Here is a 16,158-nt window from a genome sequence, read left to right as displayed (position 1 = left end):
AAAGCTGTATTTTTGTGCCTAAAGGAGCGTGTTTGGAAAAAACTGAATGGGTGGAAGGAGAAACTGCTATCGAGACCGGGGAAGGAAGTACTCATCAAAGCTGTGGCTCAAGCGATACCGACATATATGATGAGCATTTTCAAGATTCTAGATGGATTGCTAGATGAAATTCATACTCTCCTGTGTAGGTTTTGGTGGGGCTCGAGAGAGGATGTTAGGAAGTTGCATTGGCAGAATTGGGAAAAATTATGTCTTCCAAAGGCTATGGGGGGTTTGGGGTTCCGTGATTTGAAGAGTTTCAATCAAGCTTTACTAGCAAAACAAGCATGGAGGCTCTTAAAGGGTGGTGATACATTGCTACATCAAACTTTGAAGGCGAGATATTATAAGCGATCTAGTGTCATTGAGGCAAATCGCGGACATAATCCCAGTTACTCATGGAGGAGCATTTGGGGGGCAAAGTCAGTGTTACGTGATGGACTTGGGTGGAGAGTGGGTAATGGGCATGAAATCAAAGTTTGGACTGACCCATGGATTCTTGCGGACCGAAAGGTGGTGTATCCTAATCCAAATGGCCAGTATGATATGGATATGAAAGTCAGTGATTTGATGGTGGAGGGTGGTGGGTCTTGGGATAGGGAGCTAGTTAATGACCTATTCCCTAATGATATAAGTGCTGCAATTCTAGCCACACCTCTGTCTAACAGGTCTCCGAAAGATTTGTTGTTCTGGAAACATACAGAAAATGGTGAATTTTCTGTTAAATCATGCTACTGGCTTGCTCGAACTGGTGATTTATTGGCAGGTGATATGAATGATGAAAATACCAAGTTATGGAGAGGGATTTGGCATCTTCGAGGCCCCCCAAAACTGCAGCATTTTATTTGGAGTGCGTGTAAAGGAAATTTAGCAGTGAAGGAGCGGCTTGTTTACAGGCATATTACGGATGTTGAGACTTGTCAGGTTTGTGGTGCTGACAGTGAGACTATTATCCATGCCCTCTTTCATTGTGATGCTGCTGCAGAGATATGGAGGCATAGCAATCTGGCGAATTTGCTTGTCGGGGCACCTACTGCCTCCTTTAAGGAGAGATGGTGTTGGTTAGCATGTAAGGTGAAGGCAAAGGAGCTGAGATCAATGGGTGCTTTATTGTGGGCAGCATGGTTTTGCAGAAATAAGGTAATATTTCACAATGAAAGAGCCAATGTAGTCCTTGTTGCTGCTGGATATGTGAAGTTGGTAGAGGATTATGGTGAGTATGTGAAGAGGGTGGGGTGTGGTCCTGCTGTTGGGCGTAGCAATGGGTTAAGCAGCAATGCTGCTGCCTGGTTTAGTCCACCAAGTGGAGTGGTAAAGGTCAATGTGGATGCATATGTGTGTGCTGGTAGTATGGTGGGGCTGGGGGCAGTGGTGAGAGATGACAGAGGGAAGCTCTTGGTTGCTGGTGTGAAGCGCTTTCCCTTTACAACCCCTGCTATTGCCGAAGGACTTGCTGCTAGATATGGTCTATCAATTGCCAAGAGATTCGGCTATAACATTATCCATGTGGAGAGTGATGCTACTAGTGTCATTCGTGGTGTCCAAGGCAAGAGAAGAGGTCTGACTCCAACTCACCTTATTTATGAGGATATTAGGCATGATAAAGCTTTTTTTGATGTTTGCGTTTTTTCTCATGTTAGACGAGCTTGTAATACGGTAGCTCACCACATTGCTAGGTGGGATACCGGAACTTGTGATGAACTTGTTTGTACTGGACCGTTCCCTCAGAGTACCATTACTTTGGCGGAATTGGATTTAATTTAATAAAAGCTCGTACTACCTTTTCCTCAAAAAAAAAAAAAGCACCAAATAGATTATCACACCACAAAAAACTAAGACTTTTTTTACGACACTATAAAAAAGCCAAAAATTGGATTTTACCACTACTTAACAATTTTCTGAATGGAATTCGTTACGTAGGGTCAACCATATTATTGGTTAATCAAAGAAATTTATTTTAAAAAATCAATAAATAATCAAAGACCTTAAACTAATGTAGCCACCCTAACCCTCACCACTGGCGTGACAAAACCTGCCTACCTTCTTTTCACTACCCTAACAGCGAACTACACACCCTCACCCATCACCACCTCACCCTTATACCTAACCAACGTCCCCCACAACTAGCTGAACCGAAACCGTCACCCCCACCCCCACCTTAGCCGAATACCACAACCCCCACCCCCACCAAATCAAGTTGTCAACACCATCATTAGCCCCACCACATCCAGAATCGAAACCCCCCTAGTACCAAGACCTGAATTCGAAATCCAACCCTCGCCCTCTCACCATTACCCTTACCTTAATCCAAACCCACACCCAGAAATTGAAACCCAAATCGTCGCCCTTGCTTGAACCCCAACCCGCACCTAGAAATCGAAACCCAAACCAAATTGGGAATCAATTTGTGGTTGGGGTTTAAGGTTTTAGGTGTGAGGATGGGTGTCTCGACTCGACGTGCGAGTTAATGTTAGGGTTTCGGTTTCAGGTCTGAGTGGGACGAGGGTAGGTTCCGGTGACTAGTAGTGGGAATGGGGCGGATGGGTTAATTTTGTGGTGCTTAAATTTTTATTTTAAGTTTTAGTTTTCTTTTTTATTACCAACAATATGTTGATTCGTGGCAACGTGGATCCCCCTTAACAGATCCGGATCCGTTAAGTGGTGGTGAAATCCATTTGTTGGATTTTTTTGTGGTGTTATGGTAAAACTTTTGGATTTTGTGGTGTTATAATCCATTTTGTGACAATTTTGTGGTGTTATAATTTAAGCAAGAAAAATCCTAAAATAAAAGCTTAATATTGGACTCATATACATTAACATAAATCCAACGTCTTACCTATAAACATTTCAATATTATAGCAAAGGTGGCTAATGATATAAAAAAAGTAAATATATGTCAATTATTATGAAATGAATGAAATATTATTTTGCGCAATCAAGTTTTAAGTTGGATTTTTTTTTATGAAAAATCAATTTTCAAAGTGGGGAAAGGACAATAAGATTAACCAACAAATAACGTTCAACAATATTATATCATACACTACACTTTGTTAAGAACTTGAAAGTGCAATTGGTACTCAAGAAGGGGGTTGAATTGAGTAAGTTAGTAGTTAGTGAACCTACTAACATGGTCATCCCAATCATTATAGAATTGGCAAATAAATTAGTTATACCCTTAGCTTATTTTCTGTTTTTTTATCCTTCCCTTAAAAAACAAGTATACATATTTTGTAATTCACTACAAGAAAACAGTCAATTTTTGACAGAAATCCATCGAAAAATGGTGGTCAAAAACGTATTTGTTAAAAAACAACATTATTTATGAAATACCCCAAATTCAAACGTCGATCAAGGTTTCTCCCATCTAAAAACACCGCATTACCCCAACACCATTGCACCGCCAACACCAGCCTTTACCCCACCACTCTCTCCCCAAATCAACCAGTTGTGTGTAGACATCTACTTTTGGCCTCCTGTCCCGATAGGAAGTGCTAGGACGATAAATAAAGCCATCTTCGTGTCGGATCAACGTGAAGAATACTTATAGATAACTAATAAAATCGCAAGAACACAAAATGACTAACCTAACCCCAAAAACAAATGAAATAAGGTCCAATTAACAAAGCCCAATCATAATTACGCTTGAGCCCGAGGTTAAAACCTAATTACGACGGATTTAGAGGCGCCTAGGTTTTAAATCAATGCTCTCGCAGAGAAATCCGCGCGCATCTCGATAAGCCGCGCTGGTCTGGCGCGCGTGACACCCAGCGCAACTGCTAGTGATGCGCTCGCAGAAGATTCAGAATTTCATAAAAATATAAAATCGAATCTTACCATAATACCGTGCGCAAGACGTTTAGTTGCGCTGCCTATAGCAGCGCATCTAAATCACATGCGCTGGGCTGTCGCGCGCAACCCATTCAGATACGCGCGACACCTGTTGCGGCAGAACGCTCAAAACCCTAAACGCATCCATTCCCTATAAATAGAGGCTTAATACGAGGCTCGAACATACTGAAATTAACATAAAACTTTGGTAAAACTTTGTGAACTTGTGTGCTACCAAACCCTCTTGTCCTAAACACTCACTCCCCTTAGTACTTGCTACTATGGTGGAGGTTCTTGAATAAGAAGGAGCCCATAAGTGTTCTAAACGAAGATTTAGCAAAGAGAAGTGGTATAATCCCGAGCACTTAGATCAATCACCATTATTTTCTTGTTTAAAATAACTTTTAATTAATTAATTAGTGTTGTTTGATCACTTTAAACGAACTTTTAATTAATTAATTTCACATACACTACAAGAAAATAACCTTTTCGTAGCGATTATTTTAACCTTTAGTATCGATTGTAATTGCAACAAAAAGCTTTCCCCGTTGAATATCCCCCGTTGCCTTAGCCTTTAGTAATCGCTACGAAAAGACATTTTTCTTGTAGTGATAGTATCTTGCGTTAAATAAAGAATAGAATTGAATAATTAAATGTTGATTGATCACTTAAGCCAAGGCGAATCTTGTTTTTTTTGTTCTTTTCACGAATATTGATTTAATAAAAATAACGACTTTTGCAATGTAATTCCTACATAATTGCCGTGTGTAAATAAAATCAACTAACTTAGTTTTTAGGTATCACGTTGCATGTACTGTTTGGTGATGATAAAAATGTGAAAAAGGAAGAGCTAGTAGAGGTCTTACTAGGGCTAGGATAGCGATTCCCTTCTAAAGGGAACATTATCTTAGTATCCTCGCTCCCGAATTCATTTATGGTTCATGTAGACCAATTTTGGCATAGGTAAACTTATAATTTGTGCTAAATATCCCTTGAACTCTACTTGGGAGAAAGGCATGAACGAGGTTTATGAGTTTTCCTAAAACTCATTGGCGACTCCTACTTGTTTCTTATAAAAAAGCGTGATGATAAGATCAATTCTAATTCAAGGTCCCCCAAACAGTCAGGAATTCAAATCCTAATACACCCTAATAAGTGTAAAGTCCTAGGCTTTTAAAGGGCCATGGGCTTTCACTACTAAAATTCGGCCACTTTGCGACCGTTTTTCTACGACCGTCATGAAAACGGTCGCAAAATATGAAATTTGCGACCGTTTTTAATGCGGTCGCAGATTTGCGACCGTTTTTAATGCGGTCGCAGATTTGCGACCGTTTTTAAAGCGGTCGCAGATTTGGGTTATAAAACGGTCGCAAAGGTATTTAAATAATTTTTTAAAATAAAATACATGTCAAAAATAATTCAAAATAAAAATAATGCTGTTGCGACCGTTAGTAACGGTCGCAAATTTCTACAATTGCGACCGTTTGAGAGTCACTCGCAAATTTCTACAATTGCGACCGTTTTAGAGTCGATCACAAATCACTAAAATTGCGACCGTTTGTGAGTCGGTCGCAAAATTACGACCGCTTATTGCCTGTCGCAAAAGATTTATTTATTTTTTTTTAAAAAAAAGGTAATATAAAATAGGAACACACCCTAACCCTAATAAGGGGGTGTTTGGTGTAATGATTTTAGATGTAAGAAACGATTCAATTAAGTGTTTCCATTTCTAATTGTTTGGTATGGGTTAAAAGTAACAAATACCGTTTTCTAAGGGTAACAAAATCCCCCTATTTGTTACCCTTGACAAACTAGTGGAAACAAAATACGTTTCCTTACTCAATCACAATCTACTCAACTTGTTTCCATTCCACTAGGATACGAAACATATAGTAAGGGTAACGTTTATCATAACCCTTTCCCCTATTTATTTGAATCATTTCCGTTTCATTAACAATGTTTATACCAAACACCCCCTAATTAAGTGTACAGCCGCTCCACTTCCCCTCTCTCATTTTTTTCATTTCTCTTTCTTCTTCTCACGCCTCTCTCCTCTTTCCTCTCTCTCTTTCCTCTTCTTCTTTCCCTGATCTACTTCCCCTTCTTTTCTGTTTCATCCCCGATCTTTTTCCTCTTCTCTTTTCTCTCTCTCTCTCTTCTCAGCCGACACTCTTCCTCCATTTTCCTTATCTCTACTCTATCCTTCTCACGCCCCTCCTCTTTCACTCTCATCTCCTAATTCTCTGAATTTCACCGCCGAAAATGAAGCAAAGCACTTGAGAATTGAAGAATAAGAAGCCGAAAATCGCTGCTCATTCAAGCTTTGGCTCAAATCGGAAGCTTCGCTTGTGGTGTTGATGCCTGGGATTTCTCTCTCCTCCATGCTGCTTGCCACCGTCACGACCACACACTGTAACAAGATCTCACCGTCACAAGAACGAGCCTAAGAGAAGTCAAGGTTTTTTAGATCTGATTTTTTTTTTTTTTTGAAAACTTCTAGATCTGATATTTAATTTAGGTTATATTGTTGATCTAGATTTATTGTTTCTAATTTTTTATTATGTATAATTATTTTATTGTAATTTTAGTTTTTAGTTTTGAAAGATCTATATTATTGTTTTATTTCTGATTTGTGTTGTTTTATTGTAATTTTAGTTTATAATTTTTGAAAGATCTATGTTATTGTTTTATTTTTGATTTGTGGGTAATTTTCTGTAATTTGTATAATTATTGTATAACTTTATTTCTGATTTTGTGGGTAATTTTCTTAATTTTTTTAAATTTTGTGGGCGGCGGTGGGTTAAGGTGGTTCCGGGTGAGCAGCGCTGAGTTGAGGTGGTTACAGGTGAGCGGCTTTGGGTTAAGGTGGTTTCAGGTGAGCGGCGGTTGATTTACTATTTAGGGTGGGGAGTTGTGGTGGGTAAAGGTGGTTTGGGTTGGCGATGGTGGTGGGTTAGGTGGTTTCAGGTGAGCGACGGTGGGTTTTCGTGGTTAGGGTGGGCAGAAGTGGTGGGTAAAGGTGGTTTGGGTTGGCAGTGATAGTGGGTAAAGGTGGTTTCGGTGGTGTGAGGCTGGATGTGAAGTACAGTAGTGTGATTTTTCTGATATTACCTGTCGCAATTTTTAATTTTTGCGACCGTTTTCTAAGCAGTCGTTGAAAATAATAAAAACGGTCGCAAAAAATCTGCGACCGTCAAACGGTCGCAATAATGATTTTTTTGCGACCACGTGAATAACGACCATCACATTACGACCGTTGACGGTCGCAATTACTAATTGCGACCGTTTTTACTATAATCTGCGACCGTCAGAGACGGTCGCAATTTGGCTGAATTTTAGTAGTGTTTTAAGGAGAAGAATCCCCTACGATGGGCACATTCTCCTTACACTGTATGGTTTTGGCAATGGTTTGAAGGGGTTGGGGTGGTTTTCGCGGAGGGGAAAGGGGTGGAGTTGTCGATTTTAGGGGTGGTGGTTAGGTTGGTTCTGACGGTCAAGGTGGGGCATGGGGTGCCGACAACTGGGGTTGGGTTGTGGGCCGTGGGGTCACAGTTGCTAGTGGTGGGGCTGGGTTAGGCTAGATTTAGGATTTTTTTTGTTTTTCTTTTAATTTTTGTTTTTCATTTTATTAATTTATTTTTTTAAACCAATAGGCTATTGACACATGCTTGTTGTGGGTCTCACTAATGGATTACATCTAAGAATTCGTTAAGTGGTGGTGAAATCCAATTTTTGTGTCTTTTTCGGAGTAAAAGTTTGTTTTTTCTATTATACATTCTACAAGTACGCTAAAATTATTGTAAGATTGTCTAGTAATTAACCTAACAAATACCTTAGCTTTTTAATTTCACGTGTCTTGAATTTTCTATGAATTTCACAAAGGATAATTGAAGTTGGGATTCAATCCATGTACAAGCTACATATGTCTCACAAATTATTCTCAGTAGTATATCCTTTTAATTTCTGTATAAAATAATGTTTTCTATAAAAGGTGATAAAAAAAGTTTCAGAGGATAAAAATTTTAGTTGAAAAAAAGAAGTTAAAATAATTTTTAATGTCCAAATGCAATGGATATTGCAATAGTATCCTAGTGATCTTTCAAATGTACTTATTTTGTTTTCTTTTAAATGCAACCCATTATTTTATCACGATTTTTATGAGTTGATTAAACTATGTGAAAGAGCGACTTTATCAAAATAATTTGAAAACCAAGATCAAAGAAGAGTTAGATACTATGTGCATAATATAAATTATTATGATCAATTTGTCCATTTACATAGCTTAATCTCTTCATTAAAGTCGGCGTAAAGAAGATTTGTAGCATTTAAAAGAAAACGGTGAAAGTGTTAACCTAATTTAGGTAACAAAAATGAATTTGATTTCATGTACAATGATATGTAATCAATACATAAATCTCAATTCAGTTTTATATTGATATTTGTCAATACTATCTTAATTTAATATATAGCGTATTGATTTGTTGTCAATACTATCTCAATTTAATTGTGTATTGATTTGCTGTCAATATTATCTCAATTAAATTACGCATTGATTTGTTATTAATACTATTTGAATTTAATTGCGTATTGACTTGCTATCAATACTATTTGAATTTAATTACGTATTTATTTACCGTCAATACTATCCTATAAGAAACCTTCAATGTTATATCAATTCAATTGGGTTTAGGATGATTCAGCAGCCTATAAATATAACTCCGTGTACCTAATTCTAAGCATCCATTCCACTAAAAATAAATTTATCATTTCACATACCATGCCAATTGTATTGTCTTTTCCTTTCTTAAAAAAGATAACCCTAGATTTCCTCCATTATTGAAATGGCTAGAAAAAAGTGAAGCTAACATTTATAGAAAATTTCGTTTCAAGGAAAGCTACACTTTCAAAACAAACACATGGGTATTATAAAAGGCTCATGGACTTAGTGTGTCGTGTGGCATGGATGCTTGTGCTATTATATATATACAGGAAAGATGACCAAATCACGGCGGCGTGGCCTCCATATGAGGCTGATGCAAGACGAATTATCTCGAATTACAACAAGAAGCCTCAAATAGATCAGATCAGGTTGAAAGGCAATTAGATCAACAATCATTGTAGAAACAACCTATTAAGAAGACTAAAGAGAAGCTAGAAAGGATGCACAGGAACAACTAAGAGATACAAATTGAAAATCTAATCACCGACATAACGATTGGAAAATTTACAATCAAACAAGTTGCCCCTTGCTATTTGGGCAACTTGATCGAGGGTTGAAGCTAGGTCGTTGAGGCTAACCCCTACCCAAGGTCAAACAATATTTTTAAACACTCAACACACCCCTACACAAGTATAACGGTAAGTCGAGGGTCGAACCCAAAGGAATGGTGGGCTATTGTCTATTAATATAGTCAAGCTATCCCGAAGTTTAAAAATAGGGTGTGAATTCTATACTAGGACAAACACAATAAATAAACAAGAGGAAATCAAATGTAATAGGCACTAGGGCTAGGATCCACATGTAGTCATAATGGAATCAACTAATTGGGAGGTCAAATTGGCTAAGTCAAGCAATGTGAGGGAAAATCAATCATACAACCAATAGAGCATATCAAGCTATTCTCCTAGAGGTCGTCTAACTAGCGTCAACTACAATAAACTCTAGCTAGGAAACATCACAAGACACCTCAATCGTGTAAATGCAAGCCACAAATCAATGGTCCGTATCAATATGAATTTACAATGCAATCTAGTGCAACAATCAAAGTTGGCCAATCTTCAATCAACTACACACATGCACATGATCATCAACCAAATTTAATCACATTATCAACTCCATCAATTATCCCCAATTAGCACTAATCCATTACTCATACATGCTTCACCATTACGCTAGCTAGTAATCTACTCACTAGCCTTTGAAATTAAGATCAAAACAACACAAATCAACAAATTCATAATGATCAAATCAAACAAGCTAAGATCAAACACAAAATCAATCAAACTTCAATCAAACTTGAACAATCAATTAAGCAAATGAAATCAAACTAAAGATCAAACTATAGGTTGAATTAAAGAAAAGGAATCCTTACCAACTTGATCAAAAATCAATGGCAATGTAGAAATCTTCAATCATCAACAATACAAATAAAAGGGAAAAAGAACAAATAAACAAAGAAATGCACAAAACAAGAAAACTAACTAAGGAAAGCATAAACTAAAGAAATAAAGAACAAAACTAAGGAAAACTAAGAAAAAGAGCTATAAAATAGCATGAAAATCATCCTAAAAGAAGCCAAATGAGTGCCATAAATGACATTCATCACAACTTGATTTGGGTACTAGGGAAGAGAAAGAAGTACGTCGAGCATCGATTAGGGAAGAGAAAGAAGTACGTCGAGGATCGATTAAGGGTCTTAAACTTGGAAAATAATAGTAATATTCCTTGTTGTCCAAATCAAAAATCTGACTGTGGTGATCATATCCTCAATATGGACCCAAATCATTTTCATGGTGATTGGATATTGGTGGATATTAACTCTTTTGTAACATAAACATTTCCATGGTGCATGGAGTCTATTACGTCAAGGAATAATCATACTAGTGAGTTTAGTTGTAAAACTGGGTGTATCTTAGCTTGCAACCAATCTTGACAATCTTAGCTTTATTTTGTTATTATTATTGTTGTTGTTCTTGTTTATAGGGGTGTCCATTCGGTCTTCGGTTTGGATTTAGCCCAAATTCAATCCGATCCGAAATAAATTTCGGTTTTTTATTTTCAAATCCAATCCGACCCGAATTACTTACCAAATCCGATCCGATCCAATCCGAATTATAATTCGGTTATTTGGATCCGATCCGAAAATCCGAATTAAAATACATTGCTAAATTTTTTGGGTACAATGCGATTATAAAAATAAAATTGCAATAATAAAATTCAATTCTTGAAAGTATAGTAGTACATGATTTACACGAGTATTGGAAACATAGGCTTACATTATTAATATTATTAAAATCATAAAAATGGTTTAACATGATTAATATTAACAATAATTTTTTGTAAAATAACGCTCATAACTCGGTTTTTAAAACCGTAAACCGACCCGACCCGATTTTTAAAAACCTGAAACTGAACCGATCCGAATGTTTGAGAACTGTTAATGAACCGTACCCATAATCAAGACGAACTGATACAACCCAAAACCGAGAACAACCCGAACCGAGTACTTCCGAACCCGATAGCAACCCGACCCATTGTAAACCGAAACCGATTAAACCCAACAAAAACCTGATAAACCCAAATCGTTTACAACCTGTAACTTAAAGACAAACACTATATTGTATTAAAAAAATCTGAATCAAAAGCTAACTCTAAATTTGTTATTATTATTTGATCCTGATAATCTTTATACAGAAAAGGGACTTAATTAAAGCTAAACAACTAATTAATACTCCGTATGATCTATTGGAATAACTAATTATAGAATGTTGAGGATATACTAGGATATATACGTTAACGTAACCCGTTTAAAACTGGCAAAACCAGTTGTCAAACTGACTATGTTCAACTCGAGCCAATCATGACCTGAACCGATTACAACCCGACCCAATATGTTTTGACCCAAAACCCGCTTCAAACTGACAAACACCGTTTTTAAACCGACCGACTTTAACCCGAACCGATTATGACCCGAACCAATTATAACCCGACCCGATTAGAATCTGACCCGTAAAGAAACTGTAATAAAAACAAACCTAACCGAACCGACCCGAAATTATTTAAAACCGATCTGAACTGACCCGATAATAATTCCAACCCGTTAAAAACCGATCCGTTGTAAACCGAAAACCGATAAACCGAACCAAAAACCGAACCGCAAAACCGATTGACACCCCTAGAAGTCACCCATCCCACGGCAAGTCAACGTTAGAAGTCGCATAATTAGAAGTCACACCATGTGGCCATCCATCATGAAGGTTATTTTGTTAGGGTTATAGGGGTTACTCAGTTAGTGCTACAGGGGTTATTTTGTCAATGTTGTAGAGGATACTCGTTTAGTGTTATGGGGGTCACTTGGTCAGAATTACAAGAGTTACTTAGTTCTGTACAAGCAGTCAAATGGTATTGCCAACCACATACAAAACGAGCTGAAGTTGTATTTGTTATGTTTCTTTTTGACATTAGGAAAACTATATGTCTCATCTCCATGTTGCAATATTAAAAGAAAAAAAAAAAGGGTTTTGCTGCGAATTCCTTCAGTTGTCCAAGTAAGCTGGATGTCATATAATGTTTCCTATGAGGGGTTAAGCTGCTTAACTCTCTGATGAACTACCCTTAGCAATGTGTTGCTCCCAATACAATATATGTTGTAAAGGAGCTAGATATAGCTAGAAAGTCATTCTTTAAAAGGAAGCTCTCCATCAATACCTGATCAAAAACTTAATTAGCCAATAAGCCAAACTTCTTTTGCAAGACCATTTCCTTCGTGGATGCTTAATTTTAGTTGATCAATGCTAGCTCTTTTGCGCTACTTGAACATGAAAAGAAATGCTTAGGGTATTTCTTACCTTTCTTTATCTTCATCTAAGGAATGTGTAGTTTACCATAAATCCTTGGCTTGGATTGATTGGGTTCTTAATCATTAAAATCTCACTCTCATCCTCGGTGTTTAAGACTTCTTTGGTGTTAATTAATGACTAAAATGATAAAATATGGTATCAGTGAAGGTTTGTCTAGCTATTTCCATGGAGCTTGGTAATAATATCAAAGATTGAAATCGAGACTGATGCGGATTCATTAATAAGTTCATGTTGATCACGAATTAGTTTTTGCTATCACATATGTTGCTTGAATCTCCCTTTGTGAGTCATACAACTCATATCCCGATATATCTTCACTCATGTTGGTTATATTGTGTAACAAAAATGAACAGATTTGGTAGAACTTGGCCAAGCTTCTACATTGTAAAAGTTAAATTATGGCTAAACAATACAATCATAACATCAAACAATGAAAATTCGCACCACCTAAACTCTACTATTTTAACACACCAATTACTTAACACTAATTTTCTTGGTAATGAATGAAGCTAAGTTTGTAAAGGCGTTGAATTGAATGCCAACATGAGATACCCACAAAAAACTAAGAGTGTTCAAAAACTAATATGGGCCTAAAATATGAAACGAACCGTAGAGAACCTTACCGATCGATCATGTCTTCGATTTGAGAGATTTAACTTTCCAATATGGTCCAAAACCACTTATAAATTATAATCAATGTTGGACCATATTGGCTTTTTGTTTAAAATTATGAACAAAAAGCTCTAAAATGTTTATTTTTTACCTTTATATATCATTTAACAGTCATTTATATTATTTTATTTTTTCTTTTTTCACAAATTCTTATATGTGGTTACCGGTTAGTCACATTGTAATATGAACCCTAGTGATTTCTGTAAAGGAACTTAATATACAATTCATGCTAACAAGATGCATTTTTCTTTTAGATAGCTCATATGCTAAGATAATTCTCAATTAAGCGCACTTGGTTGGGAGTAAGCTTAGGATGGTGCTTTCTGAGGAAGTTTTCCCTAGGTGCGCATGAGTGAGGACAAAATGCAGCAAAAGTCAGACTTGTGTTGGTTTGTTAGGATAGTTGTTGATCCCAAATGCGCATTTTGTGACAGTAGTTACACACATGATGTAGTCATTTCGCGTATAAACAATTAATTAAGTAATGGGAATTACGATGATGATTAAACGGGGTTACCTCTAAGTGAAAATGGGTTTACTCTTATAAACAATTGAAGTTACTCTATTAATAGTGAAAATAAAAAAAGGTTACTAGAATGAATAAATGAGATTACTTATTTTAAAAAATTAATTTATGTTACTCGTATAAAAATTGGGCTTATGTACTTTTATGAAAAAATTAACATTAAAAAATAAATAAATAAGGTTATTTATATTAACAAATAATCATTATTCTTATAAGCAAATGTGGCCTCACACAAGCCTTATTGTTCTTATTTCCATAACTTGCGTGCATTATAAAAATGTCAAAAAAAAAATTAAAATGATCCAATTTGGGTTTGCACCAGATTTATTGGTCTTATCCAAGCAATTTGATCTTCAGGTTTTGAATTTGTAATTTTCGATCTGGTTTGGTCTGCTTTGGTCCAAGATGAACAACCCTACCCTATAAGGAATTTCTCTTTTTTGAAAAAATTCAGATATCTATACTATATATTAAAAGGTTCCTATATAGGTTTAAGTGTCACGTGACACCTTCCTCAATTAATCAACTATTCCTATTTCATTTTATGTGCTTAAAAATATGAATTGGACAAGATTTGAACTCAAGACCTCAAGTTTCAAAATTATATTACTAGCCACTAAGGTATACAATATTGTATATCAGTTTATTAAAATTAAATAAAATTTAGGAGTTTAATCATGAAATTAATGTAGTAACTCGTGGCATCGTCCGAGGCCTAAAAACTAGTTATGTTTTAAAATGTAGCACATGGTCATGTATACATAAAATAAGGATAAAAAGAATATGCGAGATAGTGTAAGAAGAAGATAAGGTGAGTATTTTTTATATATCATATGAGTGAATTGGAATAATTCAAATTCACGGGGAATATTTTTAAGAATTTATTAGGTGATTATTGATATGAAGATGAGAAGAGTAATACAAAATAAAGGTTATAATTAAAAATTTTTGATTGGGGGATTGTTTTGTTAAAATTACTTATTGGAAATTTATTATAAAATAACACAGTATTTGATTTAGAAAGTTACTTAATTGTAATAAAAGATGCGGTTTTTTTTTTTTTTTTTTTGCTCTTTTTTTATTTTATATTGTAGTATAAGCCGAAAGAGTATTAAGGTATTTTAGTGGACACTACAACCTCCCCTCTTCTTTGCTTATCTAAAAGACATGTATAGAATAATTTCATTCAAATTTAAGGCCTGTTCACATTCACTGAACTAAACTGAACTGAACTGATTGGAGCTGAATTGAACTGAACTGATCTAAAATGAATATTTATGAGAGAAGGAAATTAGGAGCTGAACTGAATTGAACTGTTTGGACCTAAACTAAACTGAACTAAACTAAACTGATTGGAGCTGAACTGAACTGAAATTAAGTAAATATGAACATGCCCTTAGACTGATTATTAGGTTCCATAATAGTGTAGTGATTCTTCTTTTCCGTATGCAATTGGGTTTATTTATAAAATCCATTAATATTCTTCTTTGCAAATTAAATTTATATCCATTAATATACTCAAATTTATGACCAATTATCAAACTTGATGTAAGAGTACAAAGTACAAACTTAGACTACAAAATTGCTTAATATAATAGCCAAAGTAAGAAAACTAATAATTCCAAAATTTCAACTTTGAGCACATCCATATTTTATCTTAACTTAATGGTGGTTTTGAAATTCTTTAAATTCTTTGCTAATTGCAACTTGCAATTTGCAACATTTGAAAGACTAGATTTTAAAATTACAACACAAATTATTAAGTTTAGGGCCATGAATATAATTATTTCAGTTATTATAGTTTGCATTTGGAATAGAATTATTTAAAAAAAAAAGGACAACAAGTACAAATTATTAGAATTGCACATGTCCTTATCAATCATTAAGATTCCTCCAACTAAGCATGTTAAACAGATACTACTACCCCACGTTAGCTTAGTGATCTTGTGGCTATGTATGTATACTTTCATTTCTATTAACTTTTGTTTTGTAAATTACATTCATATTCTTCTAATAATTTAATCTACTCTTTCTCTATAACATTTACAGAATCTTTCAAAATAATGGAGATTATCAAAGTAGGAATATTGATGGAGGGAGTTAGAATTCTAATAATTTAAGCTGCCCTTTATGTAATGGGCACTTAAACACATAAAAGGATGGTGCCATTTTAAAATCATAACTCCACGACATGTAAGGGTTAATTACGTATGGATACACACCACAACTATTTTGGATTTGATCTATACAATGTGGTTTGTAAACACCAATATAGGATAAATGGTTGTAAATAAATTAGTAGATCCTAATCATAAACAGGCTTTCTTTTTCTTTTATCTTATATTTTAAGTTTTTTTAATATATATATATATATATATATATATATATATATATATATATATATATATATATATATATATATATATATATATTAAGTTTTTCTTACTTTAAAAAATCGTAACGGATATTAAAAAAAAAAATTTAAATTTAAAAAAATAAAAAAAAAATTCAAG

General features: G+C 35.2%; 1 protein-coding gene across 1 annotated transcript; it reads left to right on the top strand.

The window, feature by feature from the left end:
• Positions 1-1,137: 1,137 nt before the first annotated feature.
• Positions 1,138-1,803, top strand: LOC145607274 (uncharacterized). Its single transcript, XM_081662987.1, has one exon. The coding sequence runs from the start codon at positions 1,138-1,140 to the stop codon at positions 1,801-1,803; it is 666 nt and encodes a 221-aa protein (XP_081519113.1).
• The last annotated feature ends 14,355 nt before the right edge of the window (positions 1,804-16,158 follow it).

This window comes from Chenopodium album, chromosome 23 (assembly GCF_948465745.1).
Source record: "Chenopodium album chromosome 23, dcCheAlbu1.1, whole genome shotgun sequence".
NCBI classification, from domain to species: domain Eukaryota; kingdom Viridiplantae; phylum Streptophyta; class Magnoliopsida; order Caryophyllales; family Amaranthaceae; genus Chenopodium; species Chenopodium album.
Note: the sequence above shows the minus strand (reverse complement) of the source record. Positions and strands in the feature narration are given on the sequence as shown.